This window comes from Ambystoma mexicanum, chromosome 5p (assembly GCF_040938575.1).
Source record: "Ambystoma mexicanum isolate Mex_15411 chromosome 5p, UKY_AmexF1_1, whole genome shotgun sequence".
In the NCBI taxonomy this organism is placed as follows: Eukaryota; Metazoa; Chordata; class Amphibia; order Caudata; family Ambystomatidae; genus Ambystoma; species Ambystoma mexicanum.
The window spans coordinates 752,410,626-752,424,695 of NC_090930.1; the positions used below are offsets into that span (position 1 = coordinate 752,410,626).

The 14,070-nt window shown below is 41.6% G+C and overlaps 1 protein-coding gene across 1 annotated transcript in view; it reads right to left on the reverse strand.

The window, feature by feature from the left end:
• Positions 1–552: 552 nt before the first annotated feature.
• Positions 553–14,070, reverse strand: part of CRTAP (cartilage associated protein) — a 332,976-nt gene continuing 319,458 nt past the window's right edge. Inside the window, exon 7 of the mRNA XM_069613133.1 lies at positions 553–1,760. Coding sequence (XP_069469234.1) covers positions 1,707–1,760 — 54 coding nt within the window. The 3' untranslated portion in view covers positions 553–1,706. The remainder of the gene's footprint in view (positions 1,761–14,070) is intronic.

The window sequence follows — 14,070 nt, forward strand, 5'->3', positions numbered from 1 at the left end:
AGCGGCTGTTGTGCAGTCCGCGCCGGCGGCACCATCGAGGTCACCGCCTGGATCCTCAGCCCAGTCCAAGCTGTTGCGGGAAGTAGGGCACCCGAGCGGGCCCCACCTCAGATGTCTCTGTGATCTCCGATGTGGCCACGTAGTTCCGCTGAGACCTTGCGGCGGAAGGCACAACCGCGTTTCACACGCAACACACAGCAGGTCTGGTCCACTCACCGGGGTACTCGATCCGCCCGGAGTGTTGGACCGGTGATGCACCTCGCCTTTAGCAATCTGTAGACATGTTTTTTGTGGATAAAGGATACGTACACCCACCGCCACTTTCAGCTTAAAGTTGGCGTGATGAAGCTGTTGAGCTAGGCAGCCATTTTCAAGGCTGCTCAATAGCGCCCCCCAAATGTTCATAGTTTCTAAAAGGAAATCCTCATTTCCCCTAGGTGAAGAAAAGAACGTTTGGGGGAAAATAAGCACTATCTAAAATCTAAAACAGAACTCTGACATCTGCAATTAATGAGCATACCATGCCAAGCATTAATAAAAGAGAACACTTAATTCAATTAAAATGTTAAATTTACTGTTGAAGACCACGCTTAACAGATTCAATTAAAAGGGAGATAATTCGACATGACTGCTTCAAACTACTGCTAAAAGTAACACAGCTGAACAAGCCTTCATAAAAAAAAAAAGAATAGAAAAATCACACTTTATTCCCAATATAGTCTCAACATACACATTTTAATATGTAGAATTAACCCATTCTTTTCTCTTTGGACATTAAAAAACAGCATTATCAAGAGTTTGCTTTTCAAACAAGTGAAAAGATAAACTGTATAATTTTTGCATCCTTTCACAGAACTTGCCATCAACTGGTGACATCTTAAACATTTCTCGTAGCTCAGATTGAACTTGTACTTCTAAAGCTTTAACATTAATCTCCTGGTGATTTGTTTTATGATATTAATGATAAAATACACCACTGGACAACACTTAAGCAACAATGCAATAACTTTCTACTGGTGGAAAATTCCATGGATAGCAAATGCTCTGATCAGTGTACATTTGTTCATTCTTTCTCACAGATGATCTTTTGATGTGTTATGTAAAGTACCCTTCGCCTACAGAGGGACCTTTTTTAAGTGGGTTTGAAGTGAGCTTCCCTTCCGCAGACATTTAAATGGCAGCTTTCACCTCTTAGAGATCCACCAAGATTTGAATCCACTAACGAATTGATATGTTTTTGTGAAAGAATTGGAGTCCTCCCACTGGAACAGACCACTATGTTTTTGTACATCATCGTACATTACCCAGATCTCTTTCCAGGCACTACAAAGAATATTGTGGTTGCAGAAATAAGCCAAGAAACAAAACGGTGAACACACTGCAAGAAAAAAAGATGTATGGTCAAAGTGGAGGGAACCCTCAGAAAGTTAACACAATGATGGCAAACAGTGAAAAAAATAAATGGCCAGTTTGCTATTTTTATGGATACGGTTGAAAACTTTAGCATAATGGGAATAAAATGGTCCCCTTTAAAAACACACTCAAGTAAAAATCAGTGCGGTGTGCTAGTGTCCTCTCACAAAAGTCCTTCTTATGTTCCCAGTGGGGGAATGCATGGAAGATTAAGTTGGCAAGAGCCGATGTCACAGTACAAATGATTGTCTTAGACTTTTTCCTGCCAGGAATGGGTGATGTCTCCATCCGGGTTAACCATTTTCCTCTGTGTCCAGGAGTTCATCTAGATATTCCACAACTTCCGCCTAGAATAAAATAAAATAAAGTTTTGAATCATTCAAAGTTAATTCTGGGTATTAGCAAGCAATTTAGCTTCTAGTCAGAAAGGGGATTTTAAACTATCCACTACTACTAAACTTGCACCAGAATAGGGACGCACAAGCTAGTGGTTTGACAATTGAGACATATGCACAGATATATAATTTCCAGGATAATGTCTCAGATCAAAAGCCACCAGTGATCTGCAGGTACACGGTCGCGATAGTGTGCTTTTACTCATGGGCGTACACCCCCAATGTTCATTGTAAGGATGCAACAACCAATAGTTTGGTCTCACTGGTAGAAACAAAAAGCAAAGTACTGATTACAGTACTGCCACCTGAAACATAAGCCCAATTTATTTAATCGTAATGGGGGTGGTGCTGACTGGCAAGGTGTCACCAGAAATAAAGCATACTGAAACAAACGAAAACATCGAAAACAGCATTCTGAAGAAGGGACCTTCACATTTCAAACATCAATGGGGATAGAAGATTCCGCTACACGTTAGTGAAACAGCGTGGCCAATTCCGGCGTAAACGGCAGTATTAGCTGGAATTAAACGCAATTAGACTCCTATAAGAGACCCTACCTACGGTGGTTCTTAGGTGCAATGGTCTGCTAGTACTTGGTCTATTCAGAAGCCACAGAAAACTGATGTTGACCATGAAAAGAAAAATCCTCAGTTGAATTTGGATGCATCAACACACCACAAACGACGTTCATCATTTTCACCATAGAACATTCATGCCACACTCTGCTTACACAAATAATCACTGACAAAGCCAATAGGCCTGGCTTGTAAATACGGAGTTCCGCTTGCATCACAAAACGTAGTAGCCCAGTGTAATGTGGTTGCTACTTTTTTGTCAAAAATTGCTCTTAAACTGCCGATGAATCAGCATTCTTCTACAATAATAGACTTACAGACTTTCCTTTGAAAAGGAAAGTCGATGGAGCACTAGGTCACAGAAACTTCCCCTTACAGTTTGAATGATGCGGTTATGAAATATTACTAAACAAATATGAAATGGCTGCCTTTCTAGGATGTCTGTCAGACTTTGGATCTGTCCATTTCTCAAACACAAGACCGGCTTCACTGAAGAGTGTTTGCCCATCGACAACTTGCATTTCTGTGCTGATCAGAAGTTTGAAGGTTTGTCCATTGATATGTTTTAACAGCAACAAGGACTTTGCCGAGGACGGGCTCATGGACAGGTCTTCCCCCATGGGCACTAGGTTGCTTCATTGATACATGCTTGGTAGCCAACAAGCGCCTCTTTTGACACTGGCATAAGTAAACTATCATTCCTACTGATAAGTAGTTGCAGGCACATGACTGTTTAGAGCTTGGAGGACGTTTTTGGGCATTTTTCACCACAGGTTGTACCCTAGGGCTCAGGAGGATGATCTTCTTGAAGCTCCTTGCCCATGGGGAGGGTGCTTTTCTGGTATCCTAAAGTGGAGGCAAGCAGGAGCTGTTCTGGCAGATTACTCCTTTGAGGAGATGCCTTCATTCTCCTCCAAAAAAGTAAGTTGTCTGTGTCTGTCCAGGAGTGATTATTGGGTGAAGATCCGACAGATATCGCACTCATCGGTTTGGGGAGGATGGAGGCAATAAATGCAAACCTGGTGTGGTTCTCTCTGAGAAAAATGTTTTCTTCTCACAACTATTGCAGTCAGTGAACAGGGACTTCTTAAGTTTCAGGGGCTCCTCCCTCCAGCCTGCAAAGGTATAACAATTCCACATTTTCTTGTCCTGGAAGTATATTTCTGCAGCAAAGTCTTTTAGCAGTTGAGGCTGACAGCTCAGAAACTATGATTGTTCAAAAAGGTTTCAAAAGAGAACCTAAAAGGTTGAAAAATAGTCAAAAGAAACTGCTCAAGACTTGTGGTTAAACATCTGAGGATGGCTCTCTGGGTTGAGGGAAAGCCTGTACACTTCATTGGCTGAAACAAACTGAGGTGTTAAGTTAAAAACATTTTCACTATGCATCTATACATGCAAGGTATTAGTATAGCATTTTAAATGTATTGGGGATTCCCAGCCTGATGATTGTGAATAGTTCCAGCATGTAAATCTATGAAAGATCTAATGCTGGAGAAGCCCTTATCCTTTTACCAATGTAATAAAATATTGCTGAACACAAACCAAACCTCACCCATTCTAAGAGTCTGCCCTAGTCTCTGAAACACTTGACCATACATACAGTGAATGTGCGCTTGTTCCGTGGGTGGAGTTCGTATAGTAGCAATAACTATTCACCCCCAGTAAGCATACCCACTGCAAAACATCAACGAATCCACCATTTCCACCTACTGCAAAGCACTAGTATTGGATATCCTATCTGGGAATATGTGATGCATTACAGCCTTGTAACCAAATCAGCTTAGACCAGGTGTGTGGTGTGCACGCTGACCGATAGAATGGAGTGCACAGTGCTACAGCATGTGGGTGTGGGGGAGAGGTAGAAATAACGTTGCAAGACAGAGCTGTCTATAATTCTGGACATGAACAAATGTTTGGGAACTACTAAAGAGGAAAGAGAAAGGACATAACAGTGTAGTAAAGGATGGCAATTTTGGGCAGCTTTTCTAGAGTCTAACAGGTTTCAGGGACTTCTGGCAAAGTGCAGAGTAGTTATTGAACTGGAAAGAGTTGGGAGCATATTAGGTTGTAATTAAGATGTAATGTAAGATATAATCTGCTATTTTACCCATACTTGAAATAATTGTGAGCCTGAGTGCACTAGAGTCACTTTACCAATCAATTATGTATGTATTACATCAAATGGTGACCAAACCAGCTAAGCAAGTTAGACATTGCCAGAAAACGTAATTCACGGTATCACAACTGTTTCTTTTAGCAGAGATCAGAGTTATTTTCTCCGCAAAGCATATAAACAATTAATAGCACATAAAAAATATAACACTGAGACAAAGTGATGGGAATCTGATGAGTGCCGCTCAGAACAAAGACTCCTGCAGTTTTTGGCATCTAGTTTCTGAGAGGTCATCTAATAATGATGAATGTCACCACAAAATTGTAACTTATTACCAAGGACAAATGGTTTCCACACTTTAGCAACAGGGCAGAGACGAAAAACGTAATCTACATTATAGGCTCCCACCAGAGTGAATGGAACTTGATCAAAATCACTTGGGGAGTTCAAGAACGCACTCAAATCACAAAAATTGTGCAAAGCTCAATGCCCAGATAGACTCCCCATTTATCTTTTTAAACCAGAGTCACAAGTATGGATCACATTTTTTACTTTTACCTGATTTTTGAATAGGCAACCCAAGCTCCTGTAGATTTGGCGGGGAGAGTAAAACAAAAACATCTCCACGCCTTTGATGAACCAACACAAAGGAGAAAAAGAGAGTACAGGAAAGCCCTTCGAGACATTAAGAAAGCAGGATATCCGGCTGAGCAACTGAAACTAAAAATAAAAAAATAAATTACAAATCATGGTCTACCTCACAGAAGGAAATTCGGATGCAAACAGACGGGGAATATGTACTTAACATATTAAAAGAAGATAACAGCAAACATTTCTGGGAATCTATGAGCCAATTTGAGGGGCAAGTAGGAAACTCCCTGTGTAATCTAGTGTCTGAAGATGGGTGGGTTAAATATCTGACAGAGACCTACAAGAGCGATTGTACCTGCAACTTTATGATTAAACCAGACACCCCTTGGCAACTCAAGTTTAATGAAGAGGAAATGTATGAAATCATAATTAACTCCTCTACATCAAAAGCCTCGGGACTGAATGGTTTGACCTATCAGGCACTTAAGAGTGAACCGGCACTATGGACAAAACTACTATCCGCTCTCTCTTCGAGGAAATCCTCAACAAACGGACATTTCCCATCATCGCGGAAAACGGCTCTGGTAATACCGTTCTTTAAAAATGGGGATCGCCGTTCAGCGGCGAATTATAGACCAATAGCGTTGCTGGATATTGAAAGCAAAATATTTATGAAACTACTACTAGGCCACATTTCAAAATAGGTAGAAGATTCTGATATTCTAATTCTATCACGCTTTCAAACGGGATTTCGGAGATGGCCATTCGACATCTATCAACGGCCTGATCCTAAACATACTGAATGAACGAAAAGCAGGGGAAAGAAATGCAACCCTTGTCTGGAGCCTGGATTGACCTTTTGAAGGCGTTTGATCAAGTGGAACAAGTTCTTCTTTGGGAGAAACTACGAAAGTGGGGAATGCCGGAAACACTATTATCCATCTTAGTGGAACGGCACAGGGAAACAAACTTAAGAGTCCGGCTGGATGCATTGGGGTTTCTTTCGAAACTAATTGAGGTAAACAGGAGGGTCAGACAAGGGTGCCTAGGAGCGCCTCTCTTTTTCAATCTGTTTTTGGCAGATATGGGACCCTTCTTAGAGTCAGCTGCAATGGCCAGTCCAACCATAAATGGTAGGAAGATCTGTTGGCTGGCCTATGCAGACGACATAGTACTTCTTGACAGAACCCCGATCGGACTACAACATCTACTTGAGAAATTGAATGTGTATGTTAGAATAAACAAACTAACAATTAACCCCTATAAAGTCAAACATCCTGATCTTCAAGCATCCTCTGTCAAAAACCAAATACAAAAACTGGAATTTTGGGGTGAAAGCATAAGAGTTGTAGAAACTATAAAATACCTGGGATATAACATTCATGCCCATCCAGCTCAATTTAAGGTAGAATCGGAGATAACGGCCAAAGTAACACAAGCTATATCACAAATGATCAAACTAAACTACACATTTTGTAAATTTTCAATCGTTCCATTAGTGAAGTAACACCTCGCAAAAGTGGTTCCGGTGTTACTTTATGGCCTGGAAGCCAAACCAGGGCTCTGGTCTGTAAATTGGGAAAGCTTTGAGGGTCAATTATGGAAAAGAGGTTTGGGCCTTCCGAGTTGTAGTTCGACAAAAAGCTTAAGATTTGTGCTGGGCCTGAAGTCGTTGGAGTGCATGGCAGAATGGCAACTTATTTCGAGAAATCTTAACAAGCAAAGATTCTACACTCTATGGAGATCTAAAACATCAGAGGCTTCAGGGCAAATCATCTCTTCTTATTGCATTAGGGGAAAGGGTAACAAAGGCCCTCACGAGTATAGATCTGAAAACTCTGAGGAAACTCTGGTCCTAAACCCTCTCAAAATAAAAAGAAAATTAGAACTTTTGGATTGGATCGAAACAATAGAAAAAGTAATAGCAAATCCAATCCGATGTTCCTTTTTGAGGGGGGAAAAAACAACTGGGGCTCCCTTCAAGTTACCTAAGGAAATTCCCCGACAGAGAGCTGCGTTCACATTTCCTCAGAATGAGACTAAACCTCGTTCACTACGGGGCAGTCTTAGAAAAACGAAACCAAGGGAATATGGCAACAAAAACTGTGTTCAATCTGCATAATCCCTGCCAAGCAAACATTAAGGCATCTATTAATGGACTGTGAGGGTTCATGGACATATCGATCAAGACTTTTCAGAAACTTTGTGCGCAGATAGGAAGATATAATATCAGACTTCCTGTGGGACAGAATCACTTCGGGCACTAATGCTGCGTTGACGCTAGCAGCTATCAAGGTGCTAATCAAATGTGAAATAGTTATCGAATATATAAACGAAATAAGAAAAATGAATTTGAACAACGCGCACATAGAAAATATATGGAAAAGAACAAAATTTAATGAAATGTTTGCCCAGAAAAACTGGGTTGGTAAAAAGCAGGGAAAATATTGTTGCTCCTTTTTTAATTTTTTCTCTCTTCTTTTTATTTTTTATTTCCTCTTTTTAAAATGTTTTATCTGACGCTTTTTTGTAAAGGCTTTTGCGCCAAAACAAATGAAAAAAAAAAAAAAAGAATAGTTTGTACATGGTGGACTATACACACCCAAGTTAGAAATTGTTCCCATTTACAAAAAAGGAGATCGGAAATGGCCAAGGAATTTAAGGCCAATCAGCCTGATTGACATCTTAGCAAATGTGCATGGGAAAAATGTTCAAACTCTGTTAAAGAATTGGGGACATATAGAGAATACTAGTTTAGATTTGCATGTCGATTTTAAACAATAGATGCGTACTATTGACCAGGCATTTTGCCTAGTTTTTATTTTATGCAAATATGTGATTTTAAATAAGGAACCATTATACCCAGATTTCAGACATTTTAAAATGCCATTCAATTCTGTAAATCGTGAAATATTGTGGGAAATTATAATGAAACTGAACATCCCATTAGATATCCTCCTGGCCATCCAAAAACTTAATTAAGGAAATGCTGCAGCTGTCAGATTCCTGCAGGATGGGGAAGAACCGATTCCTTCCCGGTGACTGGCAGGGTGTGCCAAGGTTGTGTTTACCTTCCCTATTCAAATTAATGATTTGGTACCAATAATTCAGAATGAAGCTGTAGATGCCCCTCAGAAAGGTTGGAATTTTGCTATATTTCGACAATGCAGTCTGAATATCAAAAATAAAGATGGGTTTGCAAAAACAGGTTGATCCTGTGCACGATTTATGTAAAGAAAGACGCCCAACAGTGAACATAAGGGTCAATCAATCCAAGCCGCAGTACATGGTGAATTATACCCTAAAAAAAGTGGGAAATAAGCTTGTGAAACACATTTCTAATTTACCCATGAGCGCCGGCATCACAGTACCCTGGTTCCTGAACGTTAGGCAGGAATCTGAATTTTATGGTATAATGCCAACCTTTTTTTACTGGCTGGGCATGCACAAATCAGAAAAATTAGGTTGCTACGAAAAGATGTTATAGGACGAAATATTCTCCCTGGGGTGGTAAATGGTAGTTCTGGTTTCGCCATGCACATGCTCCATTGAGCAGGGCATGCTCTGTTTATTTGCTTGACAAAAACACCATCATTACTGATTGAATGTACAAGGATATCAAAAAAAAGCTATACATTTGATGTATGGAAATCAGTAAAATTATAAAAGGTTCCCATATTATATCATATGTAAAAACGATTTAGTCCCAATGAAGTACCTAAAGGACCGGTTTTCGGTCTTCAATAGAGTAATCTATATGAAATGTCAGCTAAGCATACAAAACAGTGGAAGAATACGCTTGCGGATGGGTTCCTCAACATTCTAATTGTTGCGTTTCTTGTCCAAATGTGATTGGATCCGTTATGCATTTTGGGGGGGGGATTGCCCAAAGTATCTATCTTTATGAAGAACATAGCTACTCCCGGTTTTCCTCAAATACCAAGTATGTTCTTCACATCATGCCGACATATTATGTGAATTAACTTAACTCACAAATGAATTATTTATTGCACAACTAATCGGATAAAGATATCAGCAATTGACTTCTGATTTTAATGTTTTTATATATTTGATGTATATTGATCTGTTATATTGTGATTAACTGTACGTTTAAAGGGAAGTTCCCGAAATAAAGTATTCAAGTAAAAAAAAGTAATGAAATCATGTTAAAAGCAAAGGTTCCACTCTGCATGTTTAGAAATTCCTATTTATGTAAATAGGCGCAGCTGAGAGGGGATGATTAATCCGGAATGAAAGACAACAATGCATATGTTCCTATGTATGCGTACGTGCTTGTTTTCATTCTTCCATAAGGTATACTTATCCTATTACTAACATAATTTTAGGGGGCTTTACAGAAAGGAAAGAATTAACTTTAAAAGTGATAAACAAATGTAAATCCAGAGCCAGGTGTGGATTTAATATCCTGACATAGAGGTCAAAAGTTGACAGTGCTATGGTCGAACCTGCAGACTGAGGTCCTAAATGACCTGAACTCCAGAGTCCCACCTATACAAGCATCCACGTGTGTGTGGGCAGCCTATTCCTGGAGTTCATTAGATGGCAATATCTGCAGATGGAATAGCCACCTGGGCACTTGTTCAAAAATCCTGGAGTGGGGTATACGACTTATTTGAAAATGTTGGTGATGGGCATCATAATGCACTCCACAATAGGTTGACTGCCTTGCCATTTCATGCTACCTGGAAACAAGGGGTTTGAATTGGGCATTGGACAGCAATCCCTACCAATCGACCAGTTAAGCAGTAGTTCATCATGGGAGTTTCCGTTGAATTCATAAACACTGAATATGTCTGCCCATGCGCAGGCACCTAGCACACATTTTTTGTTTTTAACATGAAGAGAACACTCTCCTTACATGTACAATATTAAATAACTTCTGAAAAATTATATATAAAATAATGCCTATCTGGTATGTAGATATTTTGTTTTGGACCAATTCCTCCTCCATAAAGGAAAAGCAATCTAACTAGACAGCATTCCTGTCGACCCTTTCCAAGAAGAAGGAAAAAGGCAAACATTATAAATATGACATATATGCAGCCTTCAAAGCAGAGGCTAAACAAAGGACATTTTGCCTTTGAGGTCACAAGTTGCAGCATAGTGATAGTTGCAGTCTGTTCTTTTTGAATAAATAGCTAACACTTTTAGTGCAACTTTCTAGCTTTCATGCAGTGAATGAGAGATGAGGGGTTGGGCTTGTTGATAAATTCAATGAAGATTCCCAGGGGGAAGAACTGGATTTACAAGAACTATTCCTTCTTCATCCTTGGTAGTATATTCATAAATACAGATTAGACTATTAAGCTCAGAACCTCCAGGGGGGCACAATTGGGATGCACCCTCATGCAAAGCAAAAAAAAGACAAGACAAGTGGACGTCCTACCTCTGAAAGAGGTTAGCTAAAAGAGTTGCGTAGGGAGGCCTTCCCCACTTCAGCATCCAAATCTATGCAATAATGACTTGAGAAAATATTAACGGCTCTCCAAGTTGCTGCCTTACAGGTCTCTGAAATCAGAATATTTCTCATAAAGGCTGCAGTAGGGGCCTAGTCTGATGAGCTCTGGGTTTTCCAGGTAAAGATTTGTTGGGTTTCTGGATAGAGGATACTATCCACCTGGGGATGGGTTGCTTAGAAGCCCCTTAATTAGCTGGCAGCTGCTTGGATTTTAATAGCTGCTTGGTTACATCCAGGTATAAAGGGCCTTTTCGCATCCAGGGTGTGCAATGAGCCTACCGCTGGAGTGGAAGGTCTGGCAAGGGAGACTGATTGGCTCACATGAAAATCTGAGACAACCTAAGGGAATAAAGACAGCCAAGTTCTCAGGTTCCGCTTGACTATATTGTGTTAGATACAGTGGGCCTGTCTGGCGGAACAACAAACTTTAGGTTAACACATTGTGACTAAGCTAACCTCCAAAGTGCACAAGGAGGAGAAACTCAATTGGACCAAAAACCAAGACATTTTGGAAAAATACACATTTTTATTTCTTAGACAAATAGATAAAATACATATTAAATCTTAATGACCCTTAATGCATATTGGGCCTTGTTCACTAAAAAACTATACATACAAAACACTGTAATTTCTCTACAATATCCCATAGTGCAAAAAAGTGTCTAGCGTACTGAGAGAACCATAAATTCAGAAAAATACTGTGTTTTATGCAAACCTATACACACCACTCAATTTAATCAATTTGACAGCAAGATGAATTCGCATTGTTATGCAAGTTCAAATACCTATAGAAACTTTGTACAGGACCCGGACATCGGTTCCACGTTCCGCAGGGACAGTTGCGAAGGCGGGACTCCAAACCGAAGCGAAGGAGATTGCGTGAGTAAAGGGGCCAGTATTCGCAAGTGTGCCCCCGGTCAGCTGATACAATGTGTGTATGTGTGGGTATCAGAGCAATCAAGCCGTAAATAAGATAAAAGGGAGTCTAAATTGAAAAATTAGTGTACTGGGCGGCACAATAGATCTAACTGTACAATTATGCCGCTTGAACTAATCTCGCGTATATAGCTAAGACAAACAAACAATCTATAGTGGCAAGGGAGTGCTGTATGTCAAGATCCGCTTGACTATATGAAACACCATGCCAGGATAATTTGTGCACAGCGTCTGGATTTCAACAACTGTGTGTGCAGAGTTAATAGCCATCAGAAACATTAATTTCCAAGAAAGGTGCTTTAAATCAGCCTTGTGCAGAGGTGCAAAAGGGGCCCCATGTTTTTAGATCGGACAATATTTAGCTCCCAGGAAGCGGAGGGCCTATCAGGGACATAGATCTTTATAAGCCTTTCCAAAAAATCCTTCATCACAAAAATGTTGAAGGATCCCTGGGAAGGACTTTCTCTTTAGGCAACATTAGCAGATACATTAACATTTACGCAGACCATTTTTAGTTAATGAAACGGTAAGGAAGGTCTGTGTTCTTTTGACATACCAGATATTCTCCCCTGTTCCGACATCAAACGAAGAATCTCTTCTACCTTAAAGGCATATGATGATTGTGTGGAAGATCGCCTGGCCTCTCTTAAGACCTCCAAGCAGTCATCTGGACGATGATTCAAGTGACAGTACTGCAAGTGCTCAGGGGCCATGCTGACAGGTTTAATGAATGTAGGTAGTGAAGGAAGGAACAAGTTACTTACCTGTAACTCCTGTTCTCCAGCATGGGGTCTAGCATGGATTCACATGCTCATGAACATTCCCCGTCGCCAGGCTAGAAAAAACGGTTTCACTTTAGCTTGAAAACAGTTAAAAAGTAAGTACATTGTTCCTTCTCCAGCACAGGGTCTGGCATGGATTCACATGCTCATGAATAAAGATTACACAGCAGTACACATACACAACCACAGGAGGTAGAAAGGCTGAACAGAAGTAAAAAAAAAATAAAAAAATAAAGATAACACTCACCCCTGGAACAAACTCACCTCAAGTGAACAGGTTGAGCAACGCTTGGCCAGCCCGGTACTCCTCCCTGGAATCCCTGTCGATGCAGTAGAACCTCATGAAGGCGTGTGTGGACCTCCATGTAGCAGCCCTGCAGATGTCGCGTAGGGGCACACCAGAGAGAAACGCTCTTGGCCGGCCTGGAAGGGGTCTGTTAGGCAGCCGATGACAGTGTATGATGCAGCCAGACAACCATCTGGAGATGGAATCCTTCGACAAGGCCTTCCCAAGATTCATATGTCCAAAAGTGACGAACAATTGAGAAGTCTTCCAAAACCCCTTCGACCGTGCCACGTAAAAACCTCAAGGCATGAGCAACGTCCAGCGGATGCAAGGCCCTCTCCTCTGGCAGCGACAGATTCGAGAAGAAGACAGGCAACACCAAAGGCTTGTTGAGGTGGAACTCTGGCAGCACCTTTGGCATAAAGGTGGGGTGTGTACACAGTACACCCTTGAAGCATGGAAGGACAAGTATGGCCGTTTGAAAGACAGGGCCTGGATCTCCACCGGCCCGCCTGACCGAGGTGATCACCATGAGGCACCATGAGGCAAGCAGTCTTCCACGAGAGAAACTTAAGCGGGTCTTCATGCATTAGATCCAATGGCGCCCCCATGAGTTTAGTTAATACCACATGGAGTTCCCAAGCTGGGGAAGGAGCCTTCACCAGCTGTGAAGTTCTGAAGAGGCCTTTGAGGAACTCCTTGACCAGTCTGCGCGACCACAAGGAAAGCCTACGCGGTTTTCCTGGTGTAAAGGGATATGGCGGCCAGGTGCACCTTGATAATAGGCGTGAGCCAGTCCCGCCTTGGACAAGGAAAGCAGGTATGGTAGGAGCTGCAGGGCTGTAACACGGAGGGGTAATCTTCTAAGCCCGGCAAGACACAGAGAAACGCTTCCACTTATGGCCATAGCACATCAACATTGACCAGGATGTCCTTGCACACAACAGATAAAGAATAATGTCAACATTTTAGGGCTGCAAGAGCCAGGCCCTGAGGTTCAGGGACGCTGGGTTGTGGTCCAGAATCATCCCTCCGTCTCTAGAGAGAAAATCGGGAAGTAGTGGCAGCCGATGGATGGAGCTGCTGACAGACGTATCGGGTCTGAATATCAGATTTGTCGCTGCCACACCGGAGCAGCGAGTATCATCCTGCAGTGACACTTAGTGTGTGGATCACTCATAGCAGGAGTGGGAACAGAGGAAAAGCGTATTGGCAAAGTCCCTCCCACTGGAACAAGAACACATTCTTCATGCTCCTTGGCTGTGGGAACATGCTGGCACTTGGAATTTGTCGCTGTCGCAAAAAAAGGTCGATCTGGAGTTGACCGCATTCGTGGAATAGATGATCCACTTGGTCCTGGCAAAGCTCCTACTCATGGCAAGAACGTAGCTTCCTGCTGAGCGAGTCTGCAATGGTGTTCTTTGTGGCCGCCAGGTGGAAAGCTACGAGAAACATGTCCTGACGAATACCCAGTGCCACAGATCCTGGGCCTCTCTGGAG